General features: G+C 35.7%; 1 protein-coding gene across 7 annotated transcripts in view; it reads right to left on the reverse strand.

Moving 5' to 3' along the window:
- TMEM161B (transmembrane protein 161B) overlaps positions 1–15883 on the reverse strand; it is a 73559-nt gene that overhangs the window by 43908 nt on the left and 13768 nt on the right. For 5 of the 7 annotated variants that reach the window (XM_025389330.1, XM_025389329.1, XM_025389327.1 and 2 more), the window contains one exon: positions 1924–2027. The exons of the other annotated variants lie outside the window; for them this stretch is intronic. Coding sequence is in view for 3 of the 5 variants with exons in the window: in XM_025389327.1 (XP_025245112.1) it covers positions 1924–2027 (104 nt within the window). In the remaining 2 variants the exon portion in view is untranslated. The remainder of the gene's footprint in view (positions 1–1923; positions 2028–15883) is intronic. 7 annotated transcript variants of the gene reach the window in all.

Here is a 15883-nt window from a genome sequence, read left to right on the forward strand (position 1 = left end):
TGTAGCAGAAAAGTAACCATTACTAGACTGTCTCGATATCCTTAGACCCTGATATGGCATTAAAGGCACCATTAATTAACATAAAAGTTAATCTATTTACAAAAGCAAGTCAAGATCACAAAGAAAACCAATTTCGTGTTGCTTTTTAAAGGCTGAGCTTACCCTCAAATTATCTATGTATACTTATGAAACATTCTTATCAGAAAAAGATTTTAAATATAAATCTTCCAATATTAATAAAGATAATCAGGTTTTTGATGTCTCAGGCTTTAGTTTTCACTAGTGAGAATAAATTTTACAGAAATAGATGGAAAGTAGAATATGTAACAAGATGAAAATGCACATACACTAAAATGGGACAAAATTGTCAAGGTCTTTACAGACAAAGGAGATATGGAAGTGACATTACATCATAAACATAGTTTAGAAACACACAATTCTCAGGAGAAAATAAGCTACTTTAATGTACGTTATGTAGTTTCCTGAGACCCTTTTTACTTCAAATTAATGATAATTTGCCCAGCTGATGTTTATCTTTTCCTGGTCTTCGAAAAAGGTTTAGATAAGTGAAATCAGTAAACAAGATAGCACAGGCATATTAAGCCTACACGGTTAAAAAAAAAAAAAGTTAAAGATTATTGATTTTCACTTATTTTACACTTCACCAAAACTTTAGTCATTATTTATTTTTCTCCTAAAAATGTGCATTTGTGAACCGCTCTCACACATTCATTATACATACACACACCTGTGTATCACATTGTTCCAAACAAATTTTAAAGCAGTCTGAATAATATTTTTCAATATTAAACATCAATATGGAAAAAGTAGAAAGCATAGAGAAGAATATAAATAATTTAAAACAGAAAATAAATTCTGTGAAGGAAATTTAAGCTTTGTAAATGGGAAGACCCTGAATGAAAAGTGTATTTGTCATGTAGAACATTAAATCATTACTAGGACAGGTATCCATTTTTTTCTAACTTTAATAGGCCTAACCAAAAGAAAATGGACATACACAGCAGTAACAAAATTTGGTTATTTAACTGAAATGAATAATTGAAGTAAATAGTCACAGTACCAAATTTATCACTTACCTTTCACAATTACACAGGATTTTGGCATGTTTTTCTGTGTGCAGACTTTCTTTGATTTTGCCCCACTATATCTATATCTATAGTTTTTAAATCTAATTTTTTGGGGGGTGGGAGGTACATGTTTCAGCAAGTCTACTTAGCTCCTTTGTGGAAGGAGTAGGGATTGTGAGCTTATAGTGTAGTAGACAAAATTAAAATCCCACAACACAACTTCATCCCCTTCCTTGCTAAATTAAACAGTTTAAAATTCTTTGCAGTAAAACTGAGACCTCCTAACATCTGTATTATAATAAATTCTGGACTGAGTCACCAATAGAATATATGCTTTCAATATTTTCTTCGAACAATGGTAAAAATATTTAAGCACTTGGATTTACAATTTCTCACCCCCTTGTTGACCAAATTTTTTTTTAAGGTAATTAGAAAAATATGTGGTGTTTTCAGTGCCCACAGAGAAAAAAAAAAGGCAGCGGTGAGAGGACTGAATTCTTGTCCATGACCCTATTACCTTTGTGCTAAACAGATAAACTAAAAATATCTCAAACTAAGAGTAATAAGAAAGCTAGAGCGAGACAATCCCAGAACTTTGGGAAGCTGAGGTGTGAGGATCGCTTGAGGCCAGGAGTTGAAGAATAGCGTGGGCAACATAGCAAGGTCTTGTCTCCACAGAAAAAAATAATAATAATTTTTTAAGAGAAACAAGAAAGCTAGATTTTTCTTCTGACTTCCCTTTGTTATACTTTTAGAAACAGTAACTAGGAAGTTAATCAGTTTGGTAAAGTAGAGATTGAAAGTGCCAGGTGAAATCAGCCTATCCTTGCCTTACCTGCCATTACAGAGTAGCCATCGTGCAAGAGAATAGTGAGGTATAATCTTCTGCATGACACTGGCCATCACCATGGTAACAACCAGCTGTATACCTATCACACCCTGTGTAAAAAAAACAAACAATTTTAATAATGAGTGAATTTGGATTTGGGAACATTGCTGGAAAACTTTCTGTACATTTTGAAAATTACATTTTAAGAAAAATGAGTTTACTATTAAAATACATTACTCTCAGCCCTCCATATCTGCAGGCTCCACAACTGCAGATCAAAAATATGCAGGAAAAAAATACAGTAAAAAATAATACAATTAAAAATATATTACAAATTTTAAAAATAGAGTATAACTATTAACATAGCATTTACATTGTATTAGGTATTACAAGTAATCTAGAGATGATTTCAAGTATAGAGGAGGAAGTGCATAGGTTATATGCAAATACTATGTCATTTTATATAAGGGACTTGAGCATACTCAGATTTTGGTATGGGGTGGTCCTGGGACAAATTCCCTGTGGATACTGAGGGACAACTGTTAAATTCTGGCAATTAGGTATTCAAGATCACATAGTTTAATATAAACTTAAAACGAATTAGCATACACATCTATAATCTATTCTCAAGAAATGTTCTGCATAAATTAAGGATATCAAAATGAAGTGGAAAGTGATTTCTTCACCCTTCTCCAATTTACTCAACACACTAAAAACATTAGCTTGACAAGCTTTAAAAGTAATATGCCTGTTTTTAATCCTAGGTGGTAGTGATCATAAACCATTAACTGTACTAAATGTGATGGCAGAACTGGCCTGAAAGTCACTAATAAAGAAAACTGAACTCATGCTGTTACCACCCACTTCCAGTGAATGAGTCTTAATGTCCAACAATTTATCTTAGTTTACTCTCATCAATCCCTCCCATATTCTCCATGATGGCTAATTTGAACCTTCTTTCCTCTCCTCACCCCTCCAACTCCCTTCAAACGTCTAACTCTCCACTCGGTAGAGGACATCTACTTTACAGGAAAAACAGATACAATCAAATGGGAACTCTCTCACTTCCCACCAATAAGCACACAAAGTCACTTGTATCTACATCTGTCTTTTCTTATACCCCAGAAATAATAGAGCATCTTCTATAGAAAGCAAATCTCTGTATCTATGCTTTAGAGCCCACTCTCTTTGATTTTCAGGAACTTCTGCCATTGAATAGCCTTCCTCTATCTTCTTTAATCTCTTTTCTATTTTGAATCCTTCCTATCAGCATTGTTACACCTGTAAGTCTCTTTCATTTTTTTCTAAAGAATAACAATAATTTCCCCCTGTTTGACAGCCTTCTCTCAACCTCATATTCACAGCCACTTTTCAAGACTTGTTCTCACTGTTTCCATTTTCTCCTATCTCCCACACAGTATCCATCTGACTTCTACTTCAGCATATTCCACTGAAACATATACCATAAAGGAAGATCACTCCATCTTGACAAATTATTTTTCCTCAACTTAAATCTCAGTAGTATACTTCATGGTACACCACGTTCCTTGCTTTATTACTACATTGATGATCAATCCTTTACCCTCCCCTTTGCTGGCTCCTCCTCTAGCCAAGCACTCCAAAAACAAAGTTGAATTCCTACCTCAAACCTAATATACCAAAAAAGCACTTAAAAATGTTAAAAAATTTAAGAAGAAAAAACAGTATGGCCTATTGGTTTAAGAAAATGTATTCTGAACCCAAACTGCCTCAGTTATAAGCTGGTCTCCATCACCTATTAGCTATATAACTTTGGACATGTTATTTAATTAAACATTCTGCAAGTCTAGTTCCCCTTCTATAAAATGGAGTTAGAAATTCCATCTACTTCATCAAGCTGTGGTTAGAAACTGTGCCCGGTACAGAGTTATGTTAGTACTATTTGTTTTTATTGTCATTGTTATTATCACTACTAGAAGACAAAATTTTTCTTACGATGTCAAGAATAAAGACTTTCAAAAAGAGACAGCAGTCTCCTAAATGATAAAGAAGACCAAAACAAGTTGAAAAAATAAAATAAAATTTCTACATGAAGAAACTATAATATAAACAATGTAAAAACATTAACTGGGGAAAAGTATAACTCATCACAAAGAGATAAATTTACTTATTGGATATTATAGAGATTATAAATTATAGTCAAAGATCAATTGCCTAATTTAAAAAAGAAAAAAATATGTCCAGACAGTTCTCAAAAAAGAAATTAAAAATGGTTCTTAAACAGGACCATTTTATTTATTTATTTTTCATTTTTGGTTCAGGGGTATATGTGCAGGTTTGTTATACAGGTAAATTGCATGTCACAGTGGTTTGGGGTACAAATTATTTCATTACCTAGGTAATGAGCATAGTACCTGATAGGTAGTTTTTCAATCATCACCTTCCTCCTATCCTCCATCCTCAAGTAGGCCCTAGTATATGTTGTTCCCTTCTTTGTGTTAATGTAAACTCAGTGTTTAGCTCTCACTTATAAACGAGAATATGTAGTATTTGGTTTTCTGTTTTTGCGTAAGTTTGCTCAGGATAAAGGCCTCAAACTCCATCCATGTTGCTTCAATGGACATGATCCCATTCTTTTAAAGGTTGCATAGTATTCGATGGTATATATGTATTTAACACCACATTTTCATTATCTAGTCTACCATTGATGGGCATTAGGTTGATTTCATGTCTTCACTATTGTGAACAGTGCTGCAATGAACATACGCATGCATGTGTGTTTACAGTAGAATGATTTACAGTCCTTTGAATGTATATCCAAAAATGGGATTGCTGGGTCAAATGGTAATCTGTTTTAAGTTATTTGAGAAGTCGCCAAACTGCTTTGCACAATGGCTGAACTAAATTACATTTCCACCAGCAGTGTATAAGTGATTCCTTATCTCCATAACCTCACCAGCATCTGTGATATTTTGACTTTTTATTAACAGCCCTTCTGACTGGTGTGAGAGACACTGTCTCACTGTGGTTTTGATTTACATTTCTCTAATGATTAGTGATGTTGAGCATTTTTTTTCATATGCTTGTTGGCCACATAAATGTCTTCGTTTGAAAAGTGTCGCTTGCCCAATTTTTCTGAAAAATGTCTGTTCATGTCCTTTGCCCACTTTTTGAATGGGTTGTCTGGTTTTTGCTTGCAAATTTGTTTAAGTGCCTTATACATTCGGAATATTACACCTTTGCCAGATCCACAGTTTGCAAATATTTTCTCCCATTCTGCAGGTTGTCTGTTTACTCTGTTGATAGTTTCTTTTACTGTGCAGAAGCTCTTTAAAAGAGTATAATTAGGTCCTATCTGCCAATTTTTGTTATTGTTGTAATTGTTTTTGGCATATTTGTCAGGAAGTCTTTCCCAGGTCCTGTGTCCAGGATAGTATTTCTTAGGTTATCTTCCAGGGTTTTTATTGGTTTTTTATTTTAGGTTTAAGTTTTTAATTCATTTTAAGTTGATTTTTGTACATGGTATAAGGAAGGGGTCCAGCTTTAATCTTCTGTATATGGCTTGCAGTTATCCCAGCACGATTCACTGAACAGGACATCTTTCCCCATTGCTTGTTTCTATTGATTTTTGTCAAACATCACATGGTTGTAGGTGTGGGGCATTATTTCTGAGTTTCCTATGCTGCTCCATTGGTCTATGTGTCTGTTTTTGTACCACTACCATGACGTTTTGGTTACTATAGTCTTGTGGTATAATGTGAAGTCGAAGCTTTGTTTTTTTGTTTACTTAGGACTGCCTTGGCTATTTGAGCTTTTTTGGTTCCATACGAGCTTTTCTGGTTTCATATGAATTAAGATAGTTTTTTCTAATTCTGTGAAAAATGTCACTGGTAGTTTTGATAGGAATAGCATTGAATCTGTACGCTGCTTTGGGTAGTATGGCCATTTGGATAATATTAATTCTTTCTATCCATGAGCATGGAATGCTTTTCCATTTGTTGACGTTATCTCTGATTTCTTTGAGCAGTATTTTGTAATTCCGTTTACAGAGGTCTTTCACTTCCTTAGTTAGCTGTAATCCTAGCTATTTTACTCTTTTTGTGGCTATTGTGAGTCAGATTGCATTCTTGACCTGGCTGTCAACTTGGTGTTGATGTATACGAATGCTACTGATTTTTATACATTGATTTTGTGTCCTGAAGCTTTCCTCAAGTTGTGTGTCAGATTAAGGAGCTTTTGGGCACAGACTATGGGGTTTTCTAGATATAGAATCATGTCATCTGCAAACAGGGATAAAAAGAACAAAACTAGAGGTATCATGTTACCCAACTGTTTTTAAAATGTCTACCAAACCTGACTCAACTATGGTTTTATTTGTGGATATTTTAATGTCTTAAACTCTATCAACTAGGTTAAAGTTCAGTTCATTTTTCTACTGACCTAACATCAAAGGCTCCATTTTTCACCCTTTTCTTTAACATTTCCTATCATTTGAATTTACTATCCTATTTTCTGTGTAGTTTGTGATAGAAGTTCTACAATCTTCATACAATGAATGTCATTACAAAGAACTCTTTCGGGCAGAACCAGACCAAGAAATACATTAGTAAGTATGCCAGAAGGTTGGTCTATTTGAGATTATAGACTTAAAAGCAAGAGACCATTTTGTAGTCATGGAAAGTTTTGTGGACAAAGTGAACATCAGCCTAGCTTTGAAAGAAGTGACAGCATTACACAGAATCTTCAAGGTAATAATTCAGTAAAATCTCTCACAAACATATATAATAATTTATTAAGAGTATGTGATTTCTGCTCCTTAACAGCAAAAATTATGTCTCAGTCACAACTACAAGTCACAGCTGTTAAATGATATTTCAGGAAGACTGGCCTAGAAGATACATATGAGGCAGTGTATAAACTGGGGAAGAGGGCATCTTGCCCAACTCTCCCCTTCCTCCAAATCACCAAACATGATGAGATACTGCTGACAGATCTACCTTTAAAGATGTAAATTATATTAAGGCAAAAACAAACAAGCAAAAATCAGTGAGCTGGATTGACTAGAATTAGGAAATACCAACTAACTTTCTGTAATAATCCAGACAAAAAATGATGAAACTTTAAATTACAGTGGTATCTTCGGTACCCAGAAGAGAAATACACTTTAGAGACATTGTTGAAGAATTCAGAGACTGATCAAACATAAAAGCAAAGAAGAAATTAAAGAGACTGACCCTAAGAAAGGCAAACATCACACTATAGTTGGTACATTCTCAGTGTTAATGTTTGACTAAAATAATGTTCAATACAAAAATGTAACCTCACTCTCTTTACTACGCCATTTCTGTCTTCTTAAATGAGGCTGAAAATAATTTCCCAAAACATCACCTGAATACTGTGCTAAAAAAAATATATTATTATATTCTTCTATATAAGTCAACAGATCTATCCTACAATGTATCTGCTCGTAGGTGACTAAATATGTGCTACCGAAAAAAAAAAAAAGTAACTTTTATTCCAATACAGGAATCTACGCAAGCTTTTGGAGAGAGAATTTTTAAATTATGTGGAAAACAGTTCACCACAGTTGCTCCATTTCATGTACATTTAAAAACGAATCCTCAGAATATACTTTCAAAATAGCAATCATTTTAGAGAATTACATGTATTATCAATTTAATATATTATTAATGTTGAACTTAAAATCAACTTTTAAGATATTACTATGCAATTGACAATTACAGTGTACATGCCAGGGATTAATGTATTAATGTATAAAGTACTCAGTTCATTAACTAAGAAACACAATCATTTAAAATTCAAAAACAAACCATTCCAATAACCTGTCTTCACCAACCAATTTAGTGTCACTGTGTAAGTTTATACAAAAGCAGAACTTTGAAATGTTCAAAAATCAAATATCCTGAATATTCTTCATAATTTTTAATTAAAGGAGAATGCTTAAATAAATTTATCCATAATCTTAAACATAAATTTCACAAGAGAAAACTGGTCAAATGAGCAGAGATGCAATGAAAATACCAAGTTTATCATGGCTGAGGTCTCAAACACACAACCATATGGGTCATTGACTCAAGTAGCCTTAATGGTTTTATTAACACTTCAAAACAATAACTGACCAAAGAGATGGTTTCTGTCTGGATTCAATGCCTCTAGGCACTGATTTTCTTGATAACTGGAACTGGGGAAAGCCATTTAAAAAATAGCTCATAAGCCCCAAGAAGTGTGTAACACTGGGGTAACTTAGGTTCCAACCTTTCCACATCTATTAACCTAAGCCCATGAAGAGCAAGAAAAACTTATCCGCCTTTAGTCTCTAAAAGAATGATCCTTACAATTTTTGTAATAGTTTCTTGGAAGGTTACAAAAATTCTTACCAAGAAAAATTAAACAATTCTCTAAGAAATAAAATATACCAAATAACAAGTATTTTGTCTTGCTTTATTAATACTGAAAATTAAACTCTAAAAACTTAAATACAAACATGCTGCAATTTATAAATTCAAACTTTGAGTATTGTGTCAACCTCAGGAGTTGACATTTATGTTTCATTAAACTAGCTTTCCTGCTGACAGACCGAAACAAAGCATACATTGTTTACTACTGAAAGGCATATCTGCATATATACTTGGGACTCAGACCATCCCAAATGGTTTCAGTTATTTCCCTAAATAAGTTAGAAAAGAGAAAATAAAAAAGAGGATATTATATCCCAATGACCTTCCTATTCATTTGTTTCTTGACTGTTTACGTGTTTTAGTGACAGCATGATATGTTGAGACAGGCTTCTTAGGGATGCTCATATAATTTATACTACAAAAGAATATGTAAACTGTCATTTCAACCCAGGTTCACATAAAATTTAGAATTCACACTAGACGTATTTAAACAAGCCATCTTTGAACAATTTATGTATAAGGAAAACAGGGTCCAAACAACAAACATCACTCAACTACCCGGTTACTGATGTATCTGGCACCCAGACAATTTCCAACTCAATGCTTTTTTCACCAGTCTATTTGGTGTATTCAGTGAACATTTATTGAACAACAAACTACATGTGTGGGGCACTGGATCACTAACAATGGGGGAAAAGCACAGTCCCTGCCATCAATAAGCAGCCAGTTCACTAGGAGAGTAAATGGATCATTACAATACAATTGTAATGGTACTGCAATTGTAACTGCTTACAATACAATGTAATAAGAAGACAGGAAGAGGATTCTATGAGAACACAGCAAAAGAAGAGAGAAACTATTGACAGCAAAAAGGTGTAAAAGGGCATTTTGGAAGGTAATGTATGAGTCAAGACCCAGTGGACTGAAGTTTTGTGAATCATCAGTGATGTCTGCCTCACATGTAAAGATCTAGATAAAAATCAAAGATTCCATTTTTACACCAAATCCTGGGTCCCCAAAAGACAGAAACACTACAGGACAAAATAGTGAATTTCACTGTAAGGACATTTTTCCAAGGCTGGTGGACAACCCAAAGTCAATAAGCCCATTCTTCCCACAGGAGTCTCACTTCTCAGTGGGAGGTAGGATGTTTCCATACCTTTCAGGTGGTCAAAAGCATGCTTTTCTTATCTAAACATGCAAAAACCTGAATATCCCTTCCGTAACTGCCATTAGCCAGCCCTAAAAGTATATCTCTTATTACACACCAAGGCTAAAAGTTCTCTCATAATGCCAAATAATTTCTGATGTCTCCAAAAGTAAAAAAAAGTCAAGTAACACTACACAAAACAGAGCATCAACTTCGATTCTGAGAGGGATTGCTCTGCTTACAATTCTTGCGGTTCCATGAGGAAAACAGAGGTTTCTCCCAAAATCGCAGTACCTCTCTTTTTCCCAAGGAGACCCAGGCTGCCAGAAACTGCCTTAGGTCATCTCATGTGGGCATCAAGGGTAGTAAGAGGACAGACAGAAGCAAATGGAGAAGCAATTCAGTTGACTGAGGGGAAAAAAAAATTAAAAACTTCCTCAAAAAAACAAGATCCAAGAAGACAAAAAAAGCTTATAAAGGCCTTTTAAATATATGTATAGCTTACCTACCAGCTTTTAATTCACCTTTTAACCGTAGAGCTCTTTTAAATCTCTTATTACCAGACTCCAGCCAGGACAAACAGATGACACCTCTGGCTTTTAAGCCTTCTGCTCCCTCTGCCCCCCCCCAGTAAGCCTTAACTAAGATCATGACTTAACCACAGACACACCAGGTATTTCCAAAGAAACGAAAAGTGGTTTTATAAATGGTAAAGTGGCACAAAGAAAGGAAAGTTTGGCGATGCAAACTGGGTACAACTCACATTTCTGTCTGGCCACATTCTATAAAGTCTCAGTTTCCCAGCTAATCATCTACATACAAAGGCCTCAAAGCCCTGTATGCCCTCCACAGAAAGAAAGCAGGAAATGGAAAGCTGTCCATGGAAGGGAAAAGGGTCAATAAGAGGCAAAATGTCTCACAAACGTCAAACCGGAAAGGACTCAATCCCTAAGCCAGGTATTGAATCCAAGCCATCACCATGAAAGGCAAAATCCTTAGCTACTGAGCTACAGTGCTGGGCAGTCACCATTACTCTTCCCAGAAGGAGCCTAGCACAGTCATTTTTGAGCTTGCAAAGCATTTCTAACTGAACAAGGGGATTCTCAAGGCTAGTCATGACACTATTATTTAACCTCTTTTCAATTGTTTAGAATAAAAAATTTCAAAAATCTTTTTTTCTTTCAATCGTGTACTCAGTTCCAATGACAACTCAACCCAAAAATTTTTTTAAAACTCAGATCATAATCTTCCAGGTTTTTACCATATAAGCAAGAGGTATTTCCAGAGAAGGAGTAGAGGAAGCATCCCTACTCCCCAGAATTATCCCTGATAATTCTTTCTCAGAAAGAATGGGCTTAAGATAGCAAAAAAACAATAAAAGGCCCATAGGGATGGCACCTCTTAAGACAAAACTCACTTAAGGACTCGACACACTGGGGCCAAAAAGTGTGCTGGCCTTTCTCAGACTTTCAGTCCTTTCAGATCAGCTGCCTCACATGAACCTTAAAACTTGTAACTCCAGATGGCAGAGACCAAGAGAGAGTATCCCCACGTGGTCACAAAGTCAAGCTCCATGGACACAAAAGAAGACAAGAGGGAAACCTCATCCCATTTTTGCCTCAGGAACCCACAACAAAGTTTTAACTAACCAATCTGCAGGGCCAGCTGGACCAGAAGGCTTGCAGGGGTCCTATATCTATGTTCTATCCTATGGTATCCTTCACTATGATAGAACAACACAGAAAGACACCAGATTCATTACATCCTAAGACTAGACTCATAAATCTTTTTTCCCATTAATCAAAATCTTGCAAAGGAGACAAACAGTGATTTTTACCATCCACTCTGCCAGTTTGCACACGCGCGCGCGCGCACACACACACACACACACACACACACAGAGAGAGAGAGAAAGAGAGAGAGAAAGAGAGAGAGAGAGACCGAGACCAGAAGCCTGGCTAGTAAGAAATTCTTACCCTTCTGTTAGCTTGCCGGGTTTCTAGGTTCCCTCTTTCTGAGTGGCTTTGGTGAGGGGGCCAAGACATGTTACAAAAGAAAAATCATCCTTTTCCATTTCATAGAACTATAGGCAAGTCTCCCATTAACATTTCCCATTCCAGCCAGCGTGATATACATGTAAGAAAACACAGACAAAGACAGACAAGAAGCCTCTCAGAACCAGAATACAGACCAGAAGAGTGTTTTTCCAAAAAAGCCCTTGCTCTCCACCCAACTGGAGAGAAATCTTGCTAAACCAAGACTCTCTGTACAATCTAGGGAGAGCTAAGTTGGCCCAAAAGGGGCCAACCAGAACAGGAGAAGGAAGAGGACGTTGGTAGTGCTTTGTACGCTTACCAGCCCAATTTAAAGACATCTTCCAGGAACTGTTTCTTCACTGCAATTAGGCCCAAGCACAAAGGGTTGACCGCATCTCATTGGCAGAGACCTATCAGAGATGGCCCTCAGTTCGAGACAAATAAGCAACTGCCCGAGCTCACCCCCAGTTCCACTGTACCAGTGGAAAGCTGACAAATAGCAGACAGGCACCCAGAAGCGCAGACCCCAGACAAGCCCCTAAATTTATAATTGCCTGATGGGCTCTTCCTGACTGCTGCATAGACAATATCAATTTACAGAGATCACGGCACTGCAATAAAGAGTTTACTTAATGCAAGGCCAGTCACATGGAAGAAATGGCTCAACTGAGTGAGTGAGACTGATTTGAGTGAGAAGTGACTGATTTGAGTGAGACTGATCACGCCTGAAGTCTCAGAGGCTAAAAGCTGTTGTGGACAATTTGGTGGACAATGGGGCTAGGGAATGGGGACTGCTGCTTGGTTGGAGATGAAATCATAGGGGTATAGAAAACGGGAGTCTGCTTCATACACTCAACTGGGACACAGGACCAGATGAGTCATGAGTCACAGTCTGCATGTGGTCAGTCTGAAAAACATCTCAAAAAAAAACAATCTTAGGTATTACAATAGTGATGTTATCTATAGGAGTAATTGGGGAAGTCACAAATCTTATGACTTCTGGCCACATGACTCCTGAGCAATAAGGGATTATAAAAACTACACTTACATCTTAATAGAACTCAAGCTCCTCCCATAATTCTAATCTTGTGGTCTTTCACTAGTCTTAAACGGCAGTTTCAGGTGGTTTCAACAGGGAGGGATTAGTTTTAGGCAGGAACTATTATCATCCTAGCTTCAAAGTTAAACTATAAAGTAAATGCCTCCCAAGGCTAGCCTGGCCTATGCCCAAAAATGACCTAGGACAGCTTGGAGGTTAGAAGCAAGATGGAGTCACCTATGTCAGATTTCTCTTACTGTCATAATTTCACAAAGGTGGTTTCAAAAAGAACTACATATCAATATAAATTATATAACAAATGATTTATGATCTTAATGTTAAAAATCACTGTAAATTCAAATTATGTCGCTACAAAAATTATACCTATAAATAGAAAAAGCATTGAAAATTCAATGAATGAATGCGGCTACTATAAAAGAATTTGTCTTAACAGAGCTTAAAACCCAAGATTAACATATTATGTAACAATAAATATACATATTAAAATAATATTTGAGCACAAAATTGCACAGTACCATGAATATGGGTTGTAGAAATTTTTTAAATTGGATAAAGTTTCATAGGGTAGATGAAACCTAAAGATAGAAACTAAAATCACATAGAAAAGTAAAGAGAAGGGAATTTCAGGCTAAATGACAAGCATGAACACAGAAGGTACATGCAATAGCAAAACACCTAGCTCAACCAAGCAAACTTAGTAAATAAAAAAGAACTGTGGGAAATAGGATGAAGACTGAATTTTAGCTCCTTGAGTCTTTAAAACCAAGAGAAGGTATTTGGCTGAAATGTTTAATAGAAAGATCACCTAGGACTTCTAAACAGGCAGGAGTAGGGAGCTGAAATAATTCAAGTAACACATGATGAAAATTAGACATAGTGATATATTCATCTATTAAAGATAAAAACTAAGAATAAGATAAACGTAGTTGAAACAAAAGGAAAGAACAAAAATAAAAGCTACTTCAGAAGAAAATCAAACTCTGAATGTGACTGAACATAAAGTATAAAACAACTGTAGAATAAAACTGAGGAACGCTTCAAAGGTTATTTCAAGATGTTTTAGTTTGGATGATTGGTAGAATACTAGAACCACTGACAGGAAAAGTTGTAGACTGAAAGAAACTCACAAAGAAGGCTGACAAACTTCAGACAGGCCTCCCAAGGAAAGCACCTGGGTGCATCCTCAGCTTTTCCGAACACACAGCAAATAGGCTTTTGCTAATATACAAAGGATGATCAATCTTTATATATTGACAGACTGGTTGTAATAAGATTTGTGAGAGTTTTGTCACTTAATATACAGTGAAACAAACTATGAAGTGGATCAGATATTTAGGTTTACTAAGTGTTCCATTCGATTACTATCTTAATGATATACTGGAAGCCAAATTAGAAACAGGATGCTTGGTGAGTAGTGAGTTAGGGCAGAAAGGAGCAAATATCATTAAAGGATATTTCATTCAAGGAGTGATGAAAGTCTGATGAAATATACAAAATACCACTCTAGAGTGTAGAATACTCTCAACCCCCAAATGATTTGGGGTAAATTACGTTCATTTCTAGCTATTTTTATTGATATACTCTTTCTTTAGATAAAGCCTATCGAAAAATTACTCTCTTTGGATATGTAAATACCATTAATTTGGCTACAATCTAGTCTACCATGGGTCCTGGAAGGAATACTTAACTCATTTCTTTCATCATATGTGGATTTTATCAAACACTTTAAGTGTTAATCACTCCTCACTGCCACCTACAAATAAAATATAAGTGGTATGGTAGAGATAACACTCCAAAAGAGTGATTAAATATACAAAGGAGGTCTGGGAAATACTGGTTCACAGAGGTGACATCTGAATCAGTTTGATAAGGTTTAAAAGAGTATTCCACTATCAGAACAGGAAAGGAAGAGAAGGTCAGGCAGTTATACCTACCTGTACAAAGACAAAGAGAACAAACAGCACAATCCAGAAATAATGTGAAGTTCCACATGGCTAGACTTTGGTATGGATTGCACATAATGGATTCTTCTGCAAGTACTTGGAAATAATTCCAGGATATAAAGCCTGGAAGTAACCAAATCAAACATGTTTTGGAGAAATGACTCTGCAACTATAATGGGAAAAAATAAATTGAAGTGGTAAAAGTAATTGGAAGCAAGGAACTATATTAGAAATCCACTGAAATAGTCCAAGCAATACCATAAAAGCTTGAACCAAAACAGTTTCTAAATCAAAAGCAAAATTTTTAAAATTAAAACTTTTAGAGAAAAAATAAATTAGGCATGTGATTAGTAATTATCTCTGCAAGTTTCAGTGAGATAAGACTTAGGTGATTATGTAAATATATTTATTATAAGAGAGAAATGTACATGCTTAAAGCAAAAGGGAAGGAACCAATGTTAGGGAGGTGCTGAAGAGTTAAATGTGGGAATTTAATTGCTTAAGGGTCAGAAATAGATGAAATCAAAAACATAAAGAAGTTTATCTATTACAAGATCTCATACATCCTACTGAATTGAAAGCACAAATAGGTATGGAGATGTATTAATTCTGAAAACAGAGGTCTCGCAGTTTATATGAATTTGATCAGGGTAGTGGAAAAACCAGGTCAAGGTTCTAGATCTCCTACCTTCCAGCAGATAGGAAGTTATCTTAAGAACTTATTACAGATTATTTCAAAATTCAAAATTCTCAGATCATCTCCTAAGAATCACAATGGGGTAAGGAGTTGAGCTGTAAAAGAAAGGAGGGGAAGAAGGGACAGCTAAAATTTGTGAAAATTTTGACAAAAGAGGAATATAGAATTGATTGAATGATTGTCAAGCACCTGCAAATCTGCACGATTCAGCATATTAGGTAAAAGCATCAGAAAAATGATTTATTTAGCAGGATGTGGTGGCTCATGTCCACAATCTCAACACTTTGGGAGGCCAAGGCAGGAGGATTACTTGAGGGAAGAAGTTCAAGACCAGCCTGAGCAACATAGCAAAACACCCCTTTACCAGAAATAAAAACAAAAAAACTAGCTGGGTATGGTGGCATGTGCTTGTAATCCCAGCTATTCAGAAGGCTGAGGTGAATCACTTGAGCCCAGTAGGTTGAGATTGCAGTGAGCCATGAGCGCACCACTGTACTCCAGCCTGACAAAGTGAGACCCTCTGTATCCATAAAAAAAAATTTAAGGGGGGGAAAAAAAGATTGATTATCATGGGACCTTATACAGGTTACAAGAATAGGAAAATCCAGGATGATTAAGTGGGTAATCAAAAGAACCAAAGAAAGCACCAAAATGGACAAAGTTTGAAAGAAAAACTTGAAGA

The sequence above is a fragment of the Theropithecus gelada genome, chromosome 6 (genome assembly GCF_003255815.1).
Source record: "Theropithecus gelada isolate Dixy chromosome 6, Tgel_1.0, whole genome shotgun sequence".
Lineage (NCBI taxonomy): Eukaryota > Metazoa > Chordata > Mammalia > Primates > Cercopithecidae > Theropithecus > Theropithecus gelada.